Source organism: Atheta coriaria, unplaced genomic scaffold (genome assembly GCF_025399875.1).
Source record: "Atheta coriaria isolate IRGN ID8LTWV9N9 unplaced genomic scaffold, Caltech_Dcor_3.1 hic_scaffold_8_pilon, whole genome shotgun sequence".
NCBI lineage: Eukaryota > Metazoa > Arthropoda > Insecta > Coleoptera > Staphylinidae > Dalotia > Dalotia coriaria.
Window position 1 is genome coordinate 6628652 of NW_027045450.1, and position 21764 is coordinate 6650415.

A 21764-nucleotide genomic window follows, 5' to 3' on the forward strand; every position below is an offset into this window, starting at 1 on the left:
AAGAAAGGAATCTTTTTCTTTCGGCCTAAATCAACATCGTCTTTATTTTCCGTGTTTATTTTGTTTTCTAATTATTCTTGTAAAAATATCTGTCTACGATTACGTATGATTGTATCATGATAAGCATGAACAGTTTCCAATGTTTTCTTTTCTTCGCGATACAACGCAGTGAATTTATAAATAAAATCAAAGTGAATCATTTTGGAGATTGCTTGGACATATTCTGATGTTTCTTCGAATTGAGCATTTATACAAGTACCCATTGCAGTTTCTAAAGTAGACAAAACATCAAAAAATATAAATTTATTGTAAACTAGCTTTTGCCTGCGACTGCGTTCCGGTAGTGTTTAATAAAAATGTAATTCGTATTTACTCTCTTGTTCTAGACATAGTATGTGTCAATTCTATCAATAAGATTCGCAATTTTATTTTAAACAAATTAATTATATAAAGAATTGCCAATAATGCACTTCAGCGCGCTATCTCTAATTCAACTATTTAACTATAACTATGATTAAATCTCAATGCCAACTTTTATTCTACAGAAAAGGGCTGCCTTTAGAGTTTTCCCGGCAATTATTCGAATTTTTTACCTCACCTTTTAAACATTCCCTAGACCTCTACGAATAATTCAAGATAAGTTAAATCCGTTCAGCCGTTCTCGAGTTTTAACGAGACTAACGAACAGCAATTCATTTTTATATATATAGATAACTAAGTAAATTTTCGTTTTCAGAGGATATTTTTAAAAATATGCATCAGGATGATCTGATAGTGAATATTTGCCTACTCATAATATACGAGTAGATACTCGAATATTTTTTTAGTTTTTTCATCAAAAATAGAAGAATTATCGAGCAAAACAGATTTTTATGGGTAAGATTATGTTGTTTGACATTCTGCACAAATAGGCAACACAGAATACTTCATTGTTTGACAGTTGATTGAATGTAAAATGAAAGTTGGAAACAATTCTAAGCAATATTTGCTTACTCATAATACCGATAATCGAGAATTCCATTGAATATAAGTCAATTCATCATGATACAATGACATAACCTAAAATAATCAGATAAGATTACATTCTAAACACTTCAAAATCCCAAAAACGAAATATTTTTAGATATTTCAGATTTTATTTACAAAAGTTCATCTACTATATACATTTTTACAATATTTTACTCCACGTCCATAGAAAACCATTAAAAACAATATGTACGTTGACTTCGAGGACAAGATGGCGTCGGTGGACGGCCATCTTGACTCTGCTGTCATCCGTAGAAGTAACCGTCTGTCATTGTACACGTATTGTGTACATGCACACGCGGTATTTGATTATTTAAACTTTCTGTGTCTGGATCATGATAACCATGAGTATGAGCGTGGTGCATTGGAAGTGGTGTATTTAATTCGGTTTCTCTTGGTGTGGACATATCTAGAGACATATTGTTTGATGTCGCTTGAAATTTCGCTTCTATTGATGCTGGTACCTCGTGGTGTCTTCGTACCAAAGCTCTGCTTGTGATTATTATCACGCAGAGAAGTGAGGCTGCTCCTAGTGTTAATAAGAGGTAGATGTAAGTGTTTTCTTCAATGGAATTTGTTCCTGAAAGAATAAAAAAGAATAAAAAGTGTTAATTTGAGGTTAGATTGGTTTGTATTGAGGTTACCTGGTTGAAGTTGTGGGTTTTTATTGAATGGTCCATGTGCTGATGATGAGGTGTTCCCTGAAAGAGAGTTTTCGTTGTTTGTTTCGTTTTGTTTATAAATTTGTTTCATGTTTGGTGCGGTTGATCCTGGCGAGGCTGCAAATTCTCTGATTCGTTCTTTTGTTGAGTCGAAACCGTCGAAATCTTCTTGGTCGTAGGTGAAATCTTGTTCGGTTTCATCTTCTCCTAGTGGTTCTTCGTATTCTGAGTTTAAAACTTTTTGTGGTACTGAAATATTAGGAAAATTTTATATAATTTATCTCAGATTTTTTAATTTTTGTATTTTTTGAGTTATCCGAATATATATAGAATATATAGAAGAATTACAGAGCAAAAAAAATTTTTGGGATAAGGTTATGTTGTGTGACATTGTTCACGTATAGGCAACACAACGTAGTTAATTGTTTGACAGCTGATTGATAGAGTGAAAGCTAGTTAGGTAATATTGGTCCTAACAAGTAATAAAAATGCAAATATTTGTTTGTGACGCTTTCACGCACAAACCACTCAACTAATTTTGATACATTTTGGCATGGAAATATTTTTGACTCTGGAAAATGCAATAGGCTACTTTTTATTGCAAAAATATAACCTGAAAAGGGTTAAATATAGGCTGAAAATTGAAATAGACAATAAATCATAGTTATAGTTACATAATTCAAACATAGGTGGCGCTAAAGTCTTTCTTTTTTGCTTATCATGAAAATTAAATAAATTTTTTGAAAATCCGCTCAAACTAAGTCATAAACTAATAAAAATATAAAAAATAACTTCTTACCACATGTATACACTATCCTAAGATACATTTTGGTCTGTGGTCTGCATGGATTACCAAACGTCGAAGCATCAGCCCCAAATTCACACTGCCGCTTCCCATGACACAGCTGCATGACAGTCTCAGTCGCATAACTAACCAAACACGCTACAAAAACAAAAGAAACACAACACACACATATTGCATTACATATAAATTTGTCACAGCGAATTAAATGTTCAAGTGACTAACTTTCTTCAGCAACACCCTGCGGCTGCGGACACTGGAAACTCTCGTACTCCGTACGACCGTAGCTGGCGCTATAAATGGCCACTCGAGAATTAGGATTGCATTGCACTTGGACGCGTTCGTTCTCGCAGGCCACCCGACTTCGGAATTCATCTACAACGTAAATTTTTAAACACGCCAACTATTCAACTGTGCGTTAAAACTTACATGGCCGACATTTATAAGCCACTTCGACATACTTCCGCTCCCCGGGGCACAGATCGCCGTCGAAGGATTTCGGCGACGCCTGAAATTTGCAGCTCTTCTTTTTCTGGCACGCCTCGACAACGGTCTGCAGCAGGGAGTACTGTGTGTGGGGCAAATCCACACATTAAAAAGTCATTTGTCAAACAGGACCACCAAGGCATTGGTATACTCACGCGTCCCCATGTCCCTTTTGTCATTTCCTCCCATTTATTCTAGAAAGAGGTAAATTTAGAGAGGAGAGTAACATAAAAATGCATATAAAATTACAGAGCATTATGAGTGGTTTCGGGAAAGTGGGGAAAAACATGAGAAAATATATTTTAAATAAAATTCAAGAAAAATTTTTGAGAAAAAATTTGATTTTGAGGTTAAAAATTGAATTTTTTGAGTTTTTGTCGTTATTTTTGAGGTTATAAAACTGAAAATTGGCTAAATTTAGAAAAAAAGTGATTGAGGGCCTTTGGAAGTCATTTTCCCCCACTTCTTATTATTTTTGATCACGGAAGTGACGTCATAATTGAGTTTTTTTCTCAAAAATTACGTTTTTTCTACAAATTTCGCCAAAATTTGCAAAAAATTAAAAATTTTAGTCAAAAAAGCATAAAATTCTAACCTGAATAGCTGTTGGCCAAGTACAACTTGAATTCTTAACCTCACTCGTGGATAACTTCGACGGACATTGGCTATTCTTCACCCCACTCTTATCATACTGCGCCAACTCGACGGAAATACTCGTCCCCGGCGGACATTTAAGTGTCATCTGATCATCATCGCAGCCAGTCTGCTCGAATTGCCGCAACGTACCAGATAGAAGCACTGTGCTAGCAGAAATAAAGTCCAATTAGCCACACAAAATCAATGTTATTGTAAATCTCCTGCCGCCGCCTAAAGTTTACCTAAATTATCCGTGCGGATGGACGCCATCAGCTGCGCAATGATGAGAACGCATGTGTACTTCATGATTCGCGTGCGCGCGCTCACCTGCAACACACAATAAACAGCTACGTTTCAATTCATTATCGCTGGCAGGTGTAATGCTAGTTTGTGATGTTAGTTTTGAAGTCCGTATGCTATAAACGTGATTTATCGGCCAACTTTCAATTGATCCTCCTTATTACACCAACCCGACAAATTTGCTAAAAGCATAGAGTATCCTTTTGGGGCAAACTTGGTTGCCTAACACACGCGATGCAACCGAAGAGTTTGATTAAAAAAGACGCTCTGGGTCATAAATATTCCGATGTGGAGACGTGGAGATGACCGGGAACTACTTTCGAAGTTTTAGTTTCCGATAAAAGTTTTCACATCGAAAAAAGTAAACATTTACACAAAAAAAAAACAGAAAAAAATAAAAATAAAACAAATCAATACAAAATACTTTGATTGTTTTTACCTTTGATGGTTTTTGTATTTTGTATTTTGAATTAATTTGTTTTGTTGATGTTTATGTTTGTCATTTGTTTGCGCGCGCGCCAGTTTTGTACTCTTTTGCATTTTAAATTTTTAGTTGGTTGTGTGCGTGCGTAGTATAAATCACGCGGGCGTAATTAAAGCAACCTGCTGCTGTTACGGCCCCCTCAGGCAAGTGGCGGTGGAGGTTTTGCGGTGGTGCACACGCGGGTTGAAATAGAAAGACGCATCTGGCATCTGTGACTTTCCCACGTGTTGGGTTCCGCGCGTGCGACGTGAGCATGCGAGCATAAATTTTACGTATGCGGTATAGTAGGATATTGCCGGCTATTGCCGCCCCCACCGACGCCACGTATTGGGATATGCGCCCGTGGGCGCTTTATTAAACGGCAGTTTTGATCATTGCTCACGGTTGAAACTTTGCCAATTAATTGCAAGCTATCGATATGCACTTAGTTTTGTAATAATAGTTTTATTTTGAGGTTATGGTGTGGAAAATTAATTTGTAAGTTAATATTAGGATTTTGATTAATTTTTATTTTATTTGTAGGAATTTTATTGAAATAAGTTTGAGAGAAGTTTTTATTGCCTTAGAAATTAATTTTTGTGAATAAAAAGTTGCCTATGTTTTATTCTGATGTATAAACTATAATACTACAAAGTTTTATTAATATACATCGAATAGTTTTTGAGTGAAAGAGTAACAAACATATATTTATCTATTTTCTATGTAAATTCATGCTTTTAACGCCATCTCGATTCGAATTAATGAACCATATTACGATTTAATTTTCCAAATATTTTTATTTATTAACCAGCTTTTGCCAGCGACTTCGTCCCGGTAGTGTTTAAAACAAATGTAATTTGTTTTTATTCTCTTGTTCTAGACATAGTATGTGTCATTTCTATCAATAAGATTCGCAATTTTATTTTAAAGAAATTATGCATATAAAGAATTGCTAATAATGCACTTCAGCGCGCCATCTCGGATTCAACTATTTAACTATAACTCTGATTGAATCTCAATGCCAACTTTTATCCTTAGAAAATGGCTGTTTTTAGAGTTTTCCCGGCAATTATTCAAAATTTTCTCGCCGTAAAAACCATCCTTGAACTTTAACAAACATTTTAAAAAAAGAATTAGCCAAATTGGTTTAAGCGTTGTTGAGCTATGCGCTTACCAACTGATTTTGCGATTCATTTTTATATTATTGATTTACACGTTTAGAAATTAATGTTTTTTTTTATAAAAAGTTACCTATCTTTTATTCAGATGTATAACCTATAAAATTACAAAATTCTATCAAAATCCATCGAATAGTTTATTCGTGAAAACGTAACAAACATCCGTATTATTAATATAAATGCTTATATATCAATTTAAAACATGCATAATGCTTACTCTACTATTCCAAACAAAAAATACTGAATAATTTTGTTACTTACATTTGTATAAGACCAGGTTAGTTAGATCCTACCTCCGTCGAAACCTCCACGGCTCCGGATTTGCGTTTGAATAAGCGCGCTTCGTAAATTCATCTCGCCGCCCGAGCTCACGTTTTATCCCGCTCTCTGCATCGTGCAGCGCGGCCGAAAATTAATGAACGCACTTCCGGCGCAAGCCTACCCCGCCAAGTGCGCAAGCCAAAACTAAAGCCAGGTAATAAATAAAACAGCAAACGAGGAAATTTTAAACACAAAATAAAAAGTTTCGTATATTTTATAATGTTAGATGCGAGTATAACTTGCGCTTCAACACTACACACATAAATATTAGAATAATAAATATAAATCTAATAAAACACGATGCGATAAAAACTCAGCGCAAATTAATAACATAGCCTCGCGGCTATTAAGTCTACTTTATACACTTGATTAAAAGATTCGGTGTAATAAATAAGCGCGCGCCAACAAAAAATTTAATCCCGACGCGAAAAAGTTGATAAGTATTTTTTGCGTTTAAGTTACACCAACCCTCGAACTACGACGATAAAACCCTAACGAAGAGTTATAGTAATGCAGGAAGTAAACAATATACAGGGTGTTGCATAAAAATGATTTTTTAGTTTAAAAATTCGACTATAGGTGGCGTTAATATACAAAATTTGTTTTTTGAAAGAAAATTTTTGAAAAAAAAATTTTTTTTCTTTAAAAATTGTATTATCCTGTATAAAATACCACAGTTAACAAATTGGCAGAAACTATACTTCTAGTTTATTTCCGGCCGAGAGTTACAATGGCGTCATAACTCATAACTCGCTGCGAGTTTGTGTTAGCGCAAAAAATTTTAAATAAATCGCGATTTCTTTTATTTTCAACTCACGAATATATCAACAGTCGAGATTTACGCGCTATATATTTTTTATCGAAGCAGATAAAAACAGGAAAACATAAAAAAGGTGCAAAACACGCAGAGGAAGATGTCCTTAACGATATTTAATGTGCTTGAAATATTTATGTGATGCAAATCACTTCGATATTCAATTTTTATACTCGCATTAGCGCGCTTATAAATTTTAGGCTTGTTCGAAATTCAGACGCGCAGATAAAGTGATGTGCTTTACGTGACGCGGAAGATAATCCTATCGCGCGGGTGGCATCTGCCCCCAAGGTTTGTGTGTTCGATGGCGAAGAAGAAGAGAGCCGTGGATCACGTTTAACAACTGCTGCCAGCGCTTAGATATGAATCTTTTGAGGTTAAAAATAAAGTTAAAGTTAGGTTAGTTTTAATTTGACACTCGGAACATGATTAAATTTGCGCATGTGTGTAGGTGGAGAGTGGGATGAAATGTGTGCGAGTCGACTCTTATTAAAGCGGCCGGCGGCAGTCGTCGTCGCTTCTTGTAAGGATTATAATCGCAGAGTGTAAATTAGGTCTTAATCTAGGTCTATTCCGCTGTGTGAACGGTTCAAAGCGTTCTCCTCGCGTGCGCCAGAGAGCTCTGAAATTCGGCGCGCGCAAAACTGACGGTATTAACGCAGAACGCAACATAATGCACAGTTGCGAACAATGGCGGCATTAGCGGTGCTTAAAGCCGCAACTATGCGCACCGGTATTGTTGGAGGGCTGCTGCGGCGTCAAATTTACGTTCGACAAAAATTGCGGGGGGTATTTTTCGGGTGTTATTGTCGTAATATGCGAAATATGTGTAGGGAATAGACAAAAGTTTTGTTTTTGTGATTTTTGGAGGGTGGAAAGTTGTTATTTTAAGTTTTAGTGTGTAAAGAAAGGGGTTTAAGAATAGAAATGTCTATTTTTTTTGTTTTGATAGGTGTAGATATTTTGAAGTGCGTAAAATGGATTTTTTTGTTTTTGTGTGTAAAATATGAATGTGCAAATGTCGAAATTTTTACAGTTTTAATAAAAATGCATATTTTGAGAGTGTGAAAAGTAGTTACTTTAAGTTTTAGTGTGTAAAGTAAGTGATTTAAGAACAGAATTGTCAAAATCTTTATTGTGTTGACAGGTGTAGGTATTTTGAAGTGCGTAAAATTGAATTTTTTGGATTAAGTGTGGAAAATACGAAATTTAAAAGTGAAAATGTCAAAAATTTGACAGTTTTTGCAGATATGCATATTTTTGGGTGTAGAAAGAAGTTATTTTAAGTTTTGTGTGTAAAGTATGTAATTTAAGAACAGAAATGTCAAATTTGTGCGTAAATTTGATTTTTTTGGTTTTTGTGGGTAAAACACGGATGTTTAAAGTAAAAATGTCAAAAGATTGGCAGTTTTTACAGTTATACATATTTTAACGTGTGTAAAGTTGTCATTTATAGCTTTAGTGTGTAAAATTAATATTTTAAGAGCAAAAATATTAAAAATATGACAGTTTTAACCATAAATTTCTTTTAAAGCGTGTAAAGTTGTAGTTTTACGGTTTAATATCCTTAAAAACTGTTTGTTATGGATAAAAATGTAAAACCTGTAAGAATTTGGATAGATATACATATTGTACAGTGTGTAAAGTTGTCATTTTATGTTTTAGTGCTTATAATCGATCTTTAAAAACTAAAAATGTCAAAAATTGGATTATTTCGACAGATATTCTCATTTTTGAGGTTAGTTAAGTGTTACATCACAGGTTTTGTGGTTAGGAGTGTGTAAAATTTTATTTTACACTTCTAAATTATCGATTATAACCTTTAAATTCATCTATCAAGACATTTTATGACATTTTTATCACGATTTGTCACTTTTCACTTTTATTTTACTAGTTTTATTCAGGAATGTATAAAATACCAACTTTATGCACGTTTGATATTTTTAAATCTTTGAGTTTAAGTGTATAAAAGTTTTATTTTGCACACTTGACATACAAAATACCATGCGCACACGCGAAAAATTTCGCCCAACAAATAAACTCTAAAAGAGTGATCCCTGAAAGCGTTTCCTTTAATCCGGCGACCCGGAAATTTAAGACGCATTTATCTGTCATGCATAAAACATCTCCCTGGAGGCAATGCCTTGCCGCGCCTTGCGTTTCAATTCGACAAAATTACAAATCTCGAGACATCTCGTCCCGTGTCTAAATATTTATATAAAACATTTTCGTGAAAATGTCGAATACATGCAGAGTAATTGATTGCATCTCATTAGAATATGATTAAAAATAAATTACATCATAAATAATCATAATCACTCAAGTTTTTTCTTCTCTGCTCTTTTTTTCGTATGGGCCTAAAATGTGCAACGTTGCAATAGGCGCCCGTGAGCTTGTGTTAAGATGAGATGTTGACCCTTGAGTAAGGTAGAGAGAAGGATTAGCATGCTCGGCAATTTTGGATTCGTTGCTTTAAGCTGCGCTCGGGCGAGAATAGCAAATGGAGGCGGCGTGCGGATGGCAAAGGATAGCGAGTTGGACACGCGATGAGACACGTGAATTTAGACGCGAAAACCGTAAAGCCAAACGTGAAAGCGATCGCTTGCTGCGCGGCGAGCGCGCGCCCGACACCGGAAGCAGGAGCAAAACGAAGAAAACGGAACGCGAGCGACAGTTAATTGGCGATGGCGGCAATTTTGCGCTGACAGTGCTCGTTTTAATTTCAATTTATTTGCAAGCAAATCTAATACGCTTCGGAGGAAAAACGCATTGATGTAACGCAAAGGTTGAATACGGAATTTATTAATTCGTTATGTTTGACTTGTGGACATGTATCACGCCCTCTTTTGGTTTATATCTCAACTAAACATAATATAACCTGTCAAGGGGATGTCAAAATGATAGAAACAGTGTTTATTTTCTTGTTTTGTAAGATTTTGCGCTTGATTACTTCAAGAAACGTTAAAAATCGATTTAAAAATCAAAATAAAAGTAATTTTAGGTTAGTTTTGGTCATTTGAAGTAATTTTCTTTGATTTATGTCGATAAAAGTATAATTTTTCATAAATAGATGGCGTATTTGTTACTTTTAACTTGTAGCGCCACCTTTTGGTAGCCACTACAACTAAAACTACTATAACCTTGTAGCAAACTGTCAAAACAACTAATATTTATCAAATTTTCACAGTTTTACTTGTTTTTAACCAAATTTTTGCTTATTTATGCCTAAAACTCTTAAAATTTAGTAATACATTAATTATTATATTATTTTATGATGTTAAATGTATTTAAAATTTATTTTCTCTTTATATTATTGAAGAAAATTTAATTTTTCGTACCTAGATGGCGTTATTTGTAAGTTTTTACGACAAAACATAAATTTACACATTCCAACAAAAGTTATAAAATTAAACCAACTAATTATCATAGACAGTAGCCACATAACAATAACAATTTGGCGTTTGTAGTTTTAAGCTTCCCATTTGAGGCGGAAATAAAGCATAAATTAATTCACCAACATCAACCCGTAATATTTGTTTTATTACCTCGCTTGGAGGTGTGTAATTTGTGCGCCGAAACAACTTTACTGCCCACACACTACGAGCCGAGAATGAAACCCACTTTATTTTTTCCGATTAAGTTTGCTGTTTTTGCACACAACATTCGCACAATCGTATTTGTTTAAAATCAACTGGCATGCAACAAATTTAAATATAAATGCGTTTTTTATCATCATCGCAACCACTGTGTTTTTCATTCAATGCAGGCATTGAATGAAAAAAAGTGTCGTGTCATATTCATCACGTCGTCGTGCTGCCATTTCCGGTCGAAACAAAACGACTGCGCTCGTTTCTCATCCATTTATATAAATGTACAAAATGACACTTTGCGTGTTGGGCCCTTTTGTGCGGCAACTTTGGGCGTGATTTTCGCACTGTCAGCAATTTCGCATTCTCACTGAAGGAGTGAGACGTTGGGAAAAAATCACCCGAAAGACGAAATTTTGCTTTTGTCGCTTTGTTTACGCACGCGCGAAATTCACGCGCAACAAACTTTTCTTGTTTGAATTGCTTTGTCTAATTGCATGATTAATGAGTTGACGATTTCTTACAACATAATATTATATACATTACAATAAGTTTAACAATTACACCGCTAGATGTCAGCACTTAACATAAAAATGAATAAAAATTTATTTTTACACTAAATAAACCAATTTTATTCCATTGGCGACGTAAAACTCTTCGTGAATGATGCAAAAAACATGTAAATATTTTTATCGACGCCGCCGTCGGGCCGTCTGTTTTCTGTTTGCTAGTTTTTTCCGGCATTCCGGCTTCTAGATTCTTCCTTTTCTTGGATTTCAACATTGGTGCTGTCGAGCTGAGCAGTTGAATATTGATGTCGAAGTTATCCAAATGCCGCAAGCCGTAACGCGTAACGTTTGAAGCATGTGTAACTTTCGGGCCGCCCTAAAGTTGCCCTAGTAAAATTTCCACGACTTTTTTCCCGCACATACACAAACGCAGACGCAGACAGAGTGAAAAACAGCGAGGTAAATTTCAGGGAGGTAGCCATTCTCACAAAAGATAACAGATAACGAGAAAAACGCCCCGGATCGAACGAAAACGAACGAAAACTCACAAAAAAGCGGCGAATAACGAATAAAGATAGAACTTTTGTTTGGATTGCTTTAAAAAATCTTAAAATCTGAAAAGAGATCTTATTGGATTTCGCATCAATTTAAAGCTTTTATCTGTATGAATAATAATGAGTATTTGATCATAAAATGTGTATTTACAATGTGGAAAAATATTTTATTTATTTGTTAACATCAAGTGGATAAAGTCTAGTGAATAATTTTGTTTAATTTTTATTTTTAGGGGGCTTTGGGGTTGTGCACATGGAGTTGTCTATGGATAAAATACGTTTTAGGTAAGTTTTTGTTAGTGAAATTTAAATTATAGGTTCGAAAATGATTTTATCAAGATAAAAAGAAGAAAGCATGTTGTAAGTTGTTATTATGCAATTTATTTAACAAAATTTGATTTTATTCTAGTGTTAAATATATGAAAATAATGTTTTTGAGTGATTATAACCTCAAAATGCTTAGGTTTTTATTTTTTTTGAAATTTCGACGTCAATTGGATGAAGACAAGTGGATAATTTGGTTCAATTGGTATTTTTAGAGGGCGCTAGTATCGTGATCATTAAGTTGCCTACGATTTTAGTTGAGTTTTGGGTGCTAAAGCATAAATTATAGGTGAAGAATGATTTTATTAAGATAAAAAGAAGAAATTAAGTTGTAAGTTGTTATTATGCAACTTATTTAACAAAATTAAGTCGTATTCTAGTGATAAATATATAAAAACAACGTTTTTGAGTGATTATAACCTCAAAATGTTCATAATTTTCAAATAATGATTAAAAACTTTGGAAAATCGTGAGTAATACTTGAAATAAATTATAAATATACAGTGTTTTGCTATATTTTATAATTTTCTTTGAGTAATAACCAATTTTTAACAAATTCGAACAGAACCTTTCCAAGAAACTAGCAAAAATTAGTTAAACATATAAAAACAACGTTTTTAAGTAATTATAACCTCAAAATGTGTAAGTTTTTATTTTTTGGAATTTCGACGTCAATTGGATGAAGACTCGTGGATAATTTGGTTCAATTGGTATTTTTAGAGGGCGCTAGTATCGTGATAATTAAGTTGCCTACGGTTTTAGTTGAGTTTTCGGTACTAAAGCATAAATTATAGGTTAAAAAATGGTTTTATTAAGATAAAAAGAAGAAATTAAGTTAAAAGTTATTATTATGCAACGTACTTATCAAAATTAAGTTATATTCTAGTTTAAAACATATAAAAACAATGTTTTTAAGTGATTATAACCTCAAAATGTTTTCGATTTTCAAGTATCAACTAAAAAAATCTTAAAAAGAAAATCTTATTCAATTCTCCATCAATTTAAGCTTTTTATCTCTATGCATAATAATGATTATTTGATCGTAAAATGTATGTTTTGAATGTGGAAAAAATATTTTATTTATTTTATCGCTGTTTCAACATCCGGGACAGACGTAACATGCAAAAAACAGGAAAACGAGTAATCTTTCACCGGAATCGGAAGAAACATCAAATGTATATGTTTATTTGCTTGTTTCGCAATTCGCAATTGATTGGCTTATGAATATACTCAAAATTGGCAGATATAAAACCATAAAATGGTAATTTTCTAAACGAAACGATTGTGAGTGCACGCCCAATGCTTTCCAAGCTCTTAAAGTCTCGACATTTCAAAGCTTCCGTTAGTTTATTTAGAATTTTTCTACTTTTCTTCTCGGCGAAGTGGTTCAATGCTTATTTCTATTTGTATTCAATATGGTCGGCGGTTATTTTCCTCGTAAAGCTATTCGCAGCACTTTTTTCCTTTGTGTTGCAGTTTCTCACAACTGCATTACGTTTTAGCACACAACTAGGAGGCTGCAGCGAATAGTATTGGCTTACTATGAGTGGGTCCGAGATCGTTTGCCAACTCCAGCGTCGTTCTCAATTTCATGCGCCGAAAGAACTCGGTAAGAAACTGCATCGTTTGGCATCCACTCTCGTGCACAAAGCGATCTTTATTTGCTGCTATTTGCTGTTTACTATTGCGAGACGGGAATCTTCGAAATTTATGATGTTTGTACGCTGGACAAAAACAACACGGAATGTTTACGGCGCGCCATTTTATTGGAATTAATTTCGTTATTTATCTGTTTATATGAGCGCGCGCAGACAAATAAGGTTTACCTCGTCATTACGTCCCTGACATAATGAAAAAAATCTGTGGCATAGAGGAAAGAAAGAAGGAAGGAAGAAAAAAACTTTTTAATCATTATAATTTCATCGTCGTTTGTTCCGTGCGCGCCCACATTTTTCGGGTGAGGACAACCCCGCAAATCCGCACAACGCGAAATTCCGCCGAAGCGCAAAAAATGAGCATTTTTATCTCCATTCACTCTCGCGGCCCTCACATTTTTTCGTGTGCGAATACGAACAGGCCATTGTCGCAAGAAATATATAGACTAAAAAAATCCTGTGGTCGGTGTAGGGTTGAGAGGTGGAGGAGCGCGTGGAGAAAAAAAGGGATGCCTATTTCCGACCTTTGCTCGTGCCATCGTCGTCGCATACCTGACCACCAGCATGCTGACATGGATGAGGAAATGAAAAAGTTCAAGTCTACTGGAAAATTGTCCGTTATCAGTGCGATGGAGCGCGCGATGAGCGCGCAAAAAGTTGATTCATTGCCGACGACAATTTCGCAAACGAAAACAATCGAGATTTTCATTTCAAGCACGTTTTTTTTGTCTGCTTTGTACATAAATAAATAATTAAACATTAAATTACCAAAGAGAATTACACCGTGGGTTAAGTTTAACTTGATGCCCGGCGCCTCCACTTCCACTTCAACACTTGAACTCGCGTGTTTAAGACGACGTAGGAAGTTAATTGAAGAAATTACGTTAAGCTACATAATCCAATTGTGTACGAGTACACTCTATGTACACGCGCACGAATGTAATCTTGCACGTTAAACGCATTATGCGAATCGATTTAAAACATCACACCCGAGTTGCGATTGCAATTATTTTTGGTGCATTTGCGAAAATTGAAATTGTGCGAATTGAAATATTATGTAGTTATGCGCTGCCGTGCGCCATCAGATGGAAATAAATTGAATGAGTGTATTGAATTTGTGCGCACGTCGCATTTATCTAAACAAACATTGTGCTGCGTTTCGGTGGCGCTTGTGCACGAAATTTGACATGGCGCGATGATGCGACACACGCCCACATCATCATCAGCCACAGACACGCGCGCGCGTGGGATGTGTCTGTTGCTGCAGCTATTTAATTAACAACGCGCTGGTGCAACGTGCGCATTGTTTGAATATTTATTTTTCGCTAACTGCTTATCACCTGCATCAAGTGAATTGGATTGGAATTTAAAACGTCAAATATTATATAAATGGAGGTTATGTTTTTACTAAAAACTTTTTAGTCTAGTGGATAATTTTGTTTAATTGTGAGTTTTAGGGGTGGTGGGGTTGTGTATATTGGGTTGCCTATGCATAAAACTTGTTTTTGTTGAGTTTTGTGCAGTAAAATTCGAGTTTTAGGTTAGAAAATGATTTTATTAAGATAAAAAGCAGACATTAAGGTGTAAATTGTTATTATGCAACTTTTACAACAAAATTATGTCGTATTCATGTGTTAAATATATATAAAAACATGGTTTTTAAGTGATTATAACCTCAAAATGTCAAAATTTTTATTTTTTGTAATTTTGACTTCAAATGGATGAAGACAAGTAGATAATTTGGTTCAATTGGTATTTTAGAGGGCGCTAGTGTCGTGATCATTAAGTTGCCTACGGTTAAAACTTATTTTAGTCGAGTTTTGCTTAAAAGCATAAAAATTATGGGTTAAAATATGGTTTTATTAAGATAAAAAGAAGAAATTAAGTTGTAAGTTGTTATTATGCAACTTATTGAACAACATTAAATCGTATTCTAGTGTTAAATATATAAAAACAACGCTTTTAAATTATTATAACCTCAAAATATTCATAATTTTCAAATAACGCCCAAAAATTATTGAAAATTGTGAGTAATACTTGAAATAAATTGAAAAGTTTTTATTTTTTGGAATTTTGACGTCTATTGAATGAAGACAAGTGGATAATTTGGTTCAATTGGTATTTTTAGAGGGCGCTAGTGTAGTGATCATTAAGTTGCCTACGATTAAAACTTATTTTAGTCGAGTTTTGCTTACTAAAACATAAATTATAGGTTAAAAATGGTTTTATTAAGATAAAAAAAAGAAACTAAGTTGTAAGTTGTTATAAAACAACTTATTTGACAAAATGAAGTCGTATTCTAGTGTTAAAAATATAAAAACAACTTTTTTAAGTGATTATAAGCTCAAAATGTTCATAATTCTCAAAAAAACAACTAAAAACTCGTGAAAATCGTGAGTAATACTTAAAATAAATTGAAAACATAAAATATATTACTATATTTTATCATTTTCTTTGATTTTTGACAAATTTTAACAAAAAATAAGCAAAAAATCACCGTTCAACACTTTTTTGCAATTTCTGATGACTTCTAATGATGAATATGTCTGTGTCATGTAAGGTTAGCAATACTCGAGTCGTTTCACAGATAAAACCAGCACACAATTAGGAATTCATAAATATGCGTGTATTTGGTGTAACAAATCACACGCCCCAGCGGTTTTCGTGCGTATCTCCACGAGTTGTTATATATATTTTGTGCAGCGGCAGCATTCAGGCGAGAATGTAATATCAACGCGTTAATTTCCAATGTCGGCTGGGATAACGACGACCCACACCACCCCCAGACCCCCCGAATGGCCAAATCTAAATCCAAATCTGTATCCCCAACTCGCCCAACTCTGCAACTCCTTAATTAAAATTACGAGTACATAAATATACGTGTATCATTCCGAAATGGCCGCCGCCACGCCGTCAAGAGGAATAATTCACTTGGCATTTTCATTAATCATCGCTCCATCTCTCACCGGCGGTGTTGATTAAATTACAATTTGGGTAAATTTCCAAATTAAACATCAACAAGCACCTTCAATTGCCAAACAAAAACATGAAATCTTAATTAGCGAGTACATAAATTACAGAAATCTGTAAACCTCGCGGTGGTAAAGTTGTCGTTCGTTAATGTTAATTATTCATTTAATTTTGAGTAGTGCACACGTCTGAATTTCGTTAATTTCATGCATGCATTCGAGTTGCGAGTTTTATTAATGTTTGCTTCTCGTATTTTCATTAAATATTCATATTTATTATAGCCGGCTAACTTGCCGGGGCTGCTGAGTAGGCAACCCAATGTGCAGTTTTACTTTGCGCGCGCTGAAAAATTGCCGCAATACGTTACGAAATTAATGAGAATTTTTCAAATTAATGAGACACGTGCGCGTGTTTTTATAGCCCTAGCGCTGCGCTCGTAATTTTTTGCGCACGAAGCCAAAAGAAAAGATTGATTGTCGTCCCGCTGGCAACTTACGTTTATTGCGTAACATTCAACTAGCCGAGACAATAGAAAGATGAGGTTATGTACAGACTGTGCTATGTCAACATATTTTTTCTGTGTTTTTTGAACAAAAATAATTTTTTTATTCGATTTGCTGCATCTGTGCCATCGTTATTCCTGCGCTAGTTACGCGTGACGCTATAGAATTTTTTCCCATTTCATCTCGCTTCATTTCGCTTCCCGAAAGCTGAAAGCCCCCGAACATTCAGAGCAAATATTCATTTCGCCACCCAGCCACTTTCACCGCACACATCCGGGGACATCTCTCGCCGTGCGCGCACATTTCACATATTCGACCCGACCCGGAGTTTTGCTGAAAGGATTTATAAATCGAATTGCATCTTCAGCCGCTCTGGATGCACCCGCAGGAATAAAACGCAACCGCAAGCTTCACAGGACTGTGAAGCAGATGCGCCATTTCCGCTACGCGTGCGTCATTTCCGTTATTTATGCAGAGTATGCAACACACAATACATGCAAAACAAACGCATAAAGATGGCTATAAATCAGTGCGCGCAGGTTGCAAATCCAAATCGCAGCCAAACGATACATAAACTACATAAAAGTCACTTTGGAAAATATGCAATAAATTCAATTCTCTTGTATAAAATTTAATGAAATTTACGTGGAAGAATTTTCAAAAGTTTCCGAACAAGATAATCTGCTTGAGCGTGTAGCGTATTTCACACATTTTGAGTCGAAAACCTGAAAACCTGAAATTGCCGGCAGCATATGTCTATTTCGTACACCTCTTCGGATAAATGAAATGAAATAGGAACTCGGGGACGGCCAGTGAAATGAAACATTTTTAAATCGAACGAACAGCTCCGCCGAGAGTGAACTGAACCTATTCCAATAGCTACATTCGCGTTGATTTTTTTTTTCAATTTCCGGGTGAGATGAGCGACGAGTTATCAACGAAATTGTAACGCAATGTGTCGGGATATGACCCGGGCGAGTTAATATTGTGAGAAATTCGAAATTAAATCGATTTTCCACTCTCTCTGCGCGCCATTCTTTGCTGAATTAACCATCACCATGTCATGCATTAAACATGAGATGATATTTTTAATCGTCTGCGCCAAACTTTTAATGTGTGTACGGTGAAAAACGTACCTAAAACGTTTTTGAAGTTTATACTTCTTTTTTCTTGCTTTGCACAGGCGAGTTTTTAAGCTTGTGCGAAGAGAAGATAAAAACCTGCGCCCGTGGGCGGTTTAAGCACAAAACTGCAACACAACTCGTGAGTTCTTCCACTTTTACCACTGGATGTGATGCAAATGCAGTGTGGAAAGTTTCGCCCTTCCGGGGGCGGCGTTGAAATAATAATAAAAATAACGATCAGGCAACCATACTCACAACTAGGCAACCAACACGACCAACATCGCTAAAACGTGACATGCAAATCCTTTTCTTACTTTTACTTCGTTCTTTATCCATAGTTATTTTTACATAAATTATATTTGCGTGCTGCGGGAACAATGTTTGTTCAGAGCATAATGTCGGATATTACCGAAAAATAATTCGACGTATTTTGTGGTTTCGCGTTGTTGTGAAGTATTCCGGGAATTTTTAATGTAAAGGAGAGCGAGCAGAGCAGAGAATATATGTCGACGAGATGCCTGAATAAAAATATGAAAACTTAATCTCGTCTCATTGAATATGTAATGCTAAGCTGCGGACTTTATGCCGTGATACTCTCCAGTCATCGCCCGGTGGTCCATTACGCTCCATTATAAAAATGGGTTGAGCCGGTTTAGCAGCTGCGTGTGCGAGTTACTCGTATAATATCCGGTGCGTTTGCAACGTGCAGGAAATAGGTTTTGACTTAAGTCAAAATTTAGTCAAAATCATTCGGTTAATTAATTTGAAAGGTGAAAAATGTTGAGTTATGAAAGAAAAAGTTAATCTTTTAAATACTAGGGCGGAAAAATGGATTTTACAGGCTTTTAAAGGTGGAATTTTTGTTGAATTTTATAGAAAAATGAAAATTTATTTAACCTCCCTAGGGCCGTAAAATTGTTGTCAGAAGAAAAATTTGTCTTTTTTTGTGAAAAATTGGGCAAATAAATTGATTTGTCTTAATTTTAACCAAAATAGTACTTTATTTATTATGGTAGAAAAGCTTTATATGAATATTTTACAGCCCTAGGGCTGTAAAACCTATTTTTTGCTTAATTTTTCAAAAAAATGCATTTATTACCCAAAAAGTAGTAAAAAACACAAATTTTTATATACTTTCTTGATTATAAAATATTTCCAAACCTGCTTTTACGGCCCTAGGGCCAAAATTTTAATTTCACTACTTTCCACCCTGAGAAAATCAATTTTCTGCCATAAAATACTAAAAAATCAATGTAAATCCAATAAATTAATCCACAAAAAATATTTTACAGCCCTTGGGCAGTAAACCCTATCATCAACCAAACTACAAATAAATTTTAAACGTGCGTACAATAAAATTAGTTAAATCTATTCGACGCTGCCACCGATTCGAGATAAATCCAAAGTGCGGCAATAAAACGCGCACGTTAATCGATGCGTTCCGAACCCCGGACACAAACCTCAACTGAACTGTCTAAAATTTATTTTTATTTCACTTTCCTCTCATACTCCTACACCTAACAAGCAACATTCAACAAAAAAAAATTCTCATTTATTTTTTATTTTATTTGTATTTAATTGACATTTAAGTGTCAATCACGGATGCTTATGCTTAATACTGATACCTAAAAAAGAAACAAGTACTAAAAGCGCACATTTTACGCACGTTGATTTTATGATTATGCGAAATTCAAAGCTTCAAGTCTAAGCTGGTTGGATTCGGGCGGAATCGTGGTTGGATGCTAAAAGCTCTGGTTACATACGAATGCTAGGTATTAACGACGTCGTTAGTCGCAGAGAACTCACGACAAAACAAACTAAATAAGCAATATCACTCGAAATAGAGATTTAGATGAATTTAAAAATAATAATTATATTGATTAAAATAAAATACATCTTGTCGTTGTATAAAATTTTATTTTTTATTCCATTGCATACATTTGGCACTAATTAACTGCGCTTTTTGTTTTTCCATGGGTGAAAATGAATTGAATCAGCGCAGTTTCCTGTAAATATTTGCGCTTGCGAAATACTTTTATTCAACTCTTTGATTTCGCAACTACACAACTTTGGCGCGTAATGTTTTCAAATCATTATGAACTTTCTGTTGGTCTTTCAATTAGAGTGCGATTGAGTGTAAATTCGATATGCGCTTAATGTTGCTTTCGGCGAAAGCTCATTAACGTTCGATTATTTATCGATCGCGACGCTTGCTGAAATTAATGCAGAATTAATTCCTTTACTCTTTGCGCTCGGCGCGTATTTTTGGTCTTGTCCCGCTCGTTAATTAGGTACACTTAATTGCGTTCTTGGCGTGTTTTATGTCGCGACCGCGATAACCGAGCCGCTTTAATCGCCAGGCTTAATTACAGGCGCACAAACCAATTAAATGTTATTCACAGACTTTGTAATCGGAAATGCTTTTGTTTACGATAACAAAACACAACAATTTAATTGATTTTTAGCTCTTTGCCCGGCGCCTCCACTGTATATTAATACGTATTAATATAAAATTTCTTACCTTATTCAATTTTTACACAAATTTTAATCCATAACAATCGAGTCCCACATAAAACACTAAATTTATTTTTATTTTTTAAAGTTTATATAGTAATTAGTTTCACAATTAATTAATTTTAATTTCATAAAATGTTAAAATTTCTTGTGACAATTGTGACACTCGTGAGCGCGTTTGCCGCGAAATGTTTAACTTTCGTGAATGCGGCTGTCGCGCCGGTTAACGTGCGACTGCCGCCGGTGGAGCCGCCACCGCCGCCAATATCAGCTCGCCGCCCCCTGTGCCACTAACACACAACGGCGATTCTACCCGACTTGCAACGAAGACATTCTCGTCTTTAAAAATTAAATTTTTAAGCGTTTGTAATATCTTCCAAGATGTTTCATCGCTGCATGTCTGCAAGTCTGCAAGTGGTTTGTTAACTTATGAAGCCGCAAAACTTGAGACTTAATGCGATTTAATGCAATGCGATGCAATTTAATGCAATTCACAAGAAGTCTTAGTCTTAATAACGTGAAACACAGTCTACGTCGTATTTGATTTGATCTTATCTCATACGAAAGTCAAATAAAACTTTAAATTCTTGAATCTTTGTAAAAATATGAAAAAATTTAATTTAATTTAAACTGGAAGAAAAGAATAGTTTATGAATGTGTGCGGTGTGTGTTTTTGTAAGTCATAACAACTAGAAATAACTAATGTAAAGTAAGAAGCGGAATCCTCAACTTGGCACACAAACCGCAGCAGCAGCCCAACGTCCACAAAGCAGAGCTGGCATTACGTTAAATGTCCTTGACAGTCCGAAAAGAGACTCGGCATTGTGATGTAATAACGTTGGTGATTTATGCCGGCGTTCGGCGGCGGCGAGTTAAGAGCCAAAAAAGAAATGATAACTTTATTATCGCAGCGCAGCGCCCCGACGCCGAGAAAATAACCGCCGAGATAACTTTCGGCCCGCGCGGAGCATTATTGTCCTTCGACCAATGCGACGACGGCGTCGTAATGTGTGTTTTGTGTTGATTCCGGCCGAGAATCGATGAGTTTATTAAGTAAATATTTATGAAGCATACGGTGCCCACCACCAGCAGCAGCACCAGCACACATACATAACCTATAACATGAAAAGACAAGCGTAATATTTCGCGCACAATTCCATTATTGGATCAGCGAGAGAGCTTAAAATCGCGCTCCGAATTAAATCCGGTGCAATTTTTCAATACTTTAGTGTCAATATCAGCGTTATAAGCGATTGGTAGACGTAGACTATGTGTATGGGAGTGATTTATAAGTGATTTTATACGAATTACGCTGTATGGTGAGGGTCCGCAAAGA

The 21764-nt window shown here is 35.2% G+C and overlaps 1 protein-coding gene across 2 annotated transcripts; it reads right to left on the reverse strand.

The window, feature by feature from the left end:
- Positions 1–1116: 1116 nt before the first annotated feature.
- LOC135797888 (protein eva-1 homolog C-like) lies at positions 1117–20653 on the reverse strand. Of its 2 annotated transcripts, XM_065310465.1 has the most exons (9): positions 20436–20653; positions 3855–3939; positions 3572–3774; positions 3132–3170; positions 2920–3058; positions 2716–2865; positions 2488–2631; positions 1671–1937; positions 1117–1606 (listed from the first exon to the last, which is right to left on the reverse strand). In XM_065310465.1, exons 2-9 carry the CDS (start codon positions 3916–3918, stop codon positions 1272–1274), a joined length of 1341 nt encoding a protein of 446 aa, XP_065166537.1. In that variant the 5' UTR covers positions 3919–3939; positions 20436–20653; the 3' UTR covers positions 1117–1271. The 2 variants fall into 2 exon arrangements, with proteins under 2 accessions (XP_065166537.1, XP_065166538.1); XM_065310466.1 differs by lacking the exon at positions 20436–20653 and having other exon boundaries at positions 3572–3779.
- Between the last annotated feature and the right edge of the window lie 1111 nt (positions 20654–21764).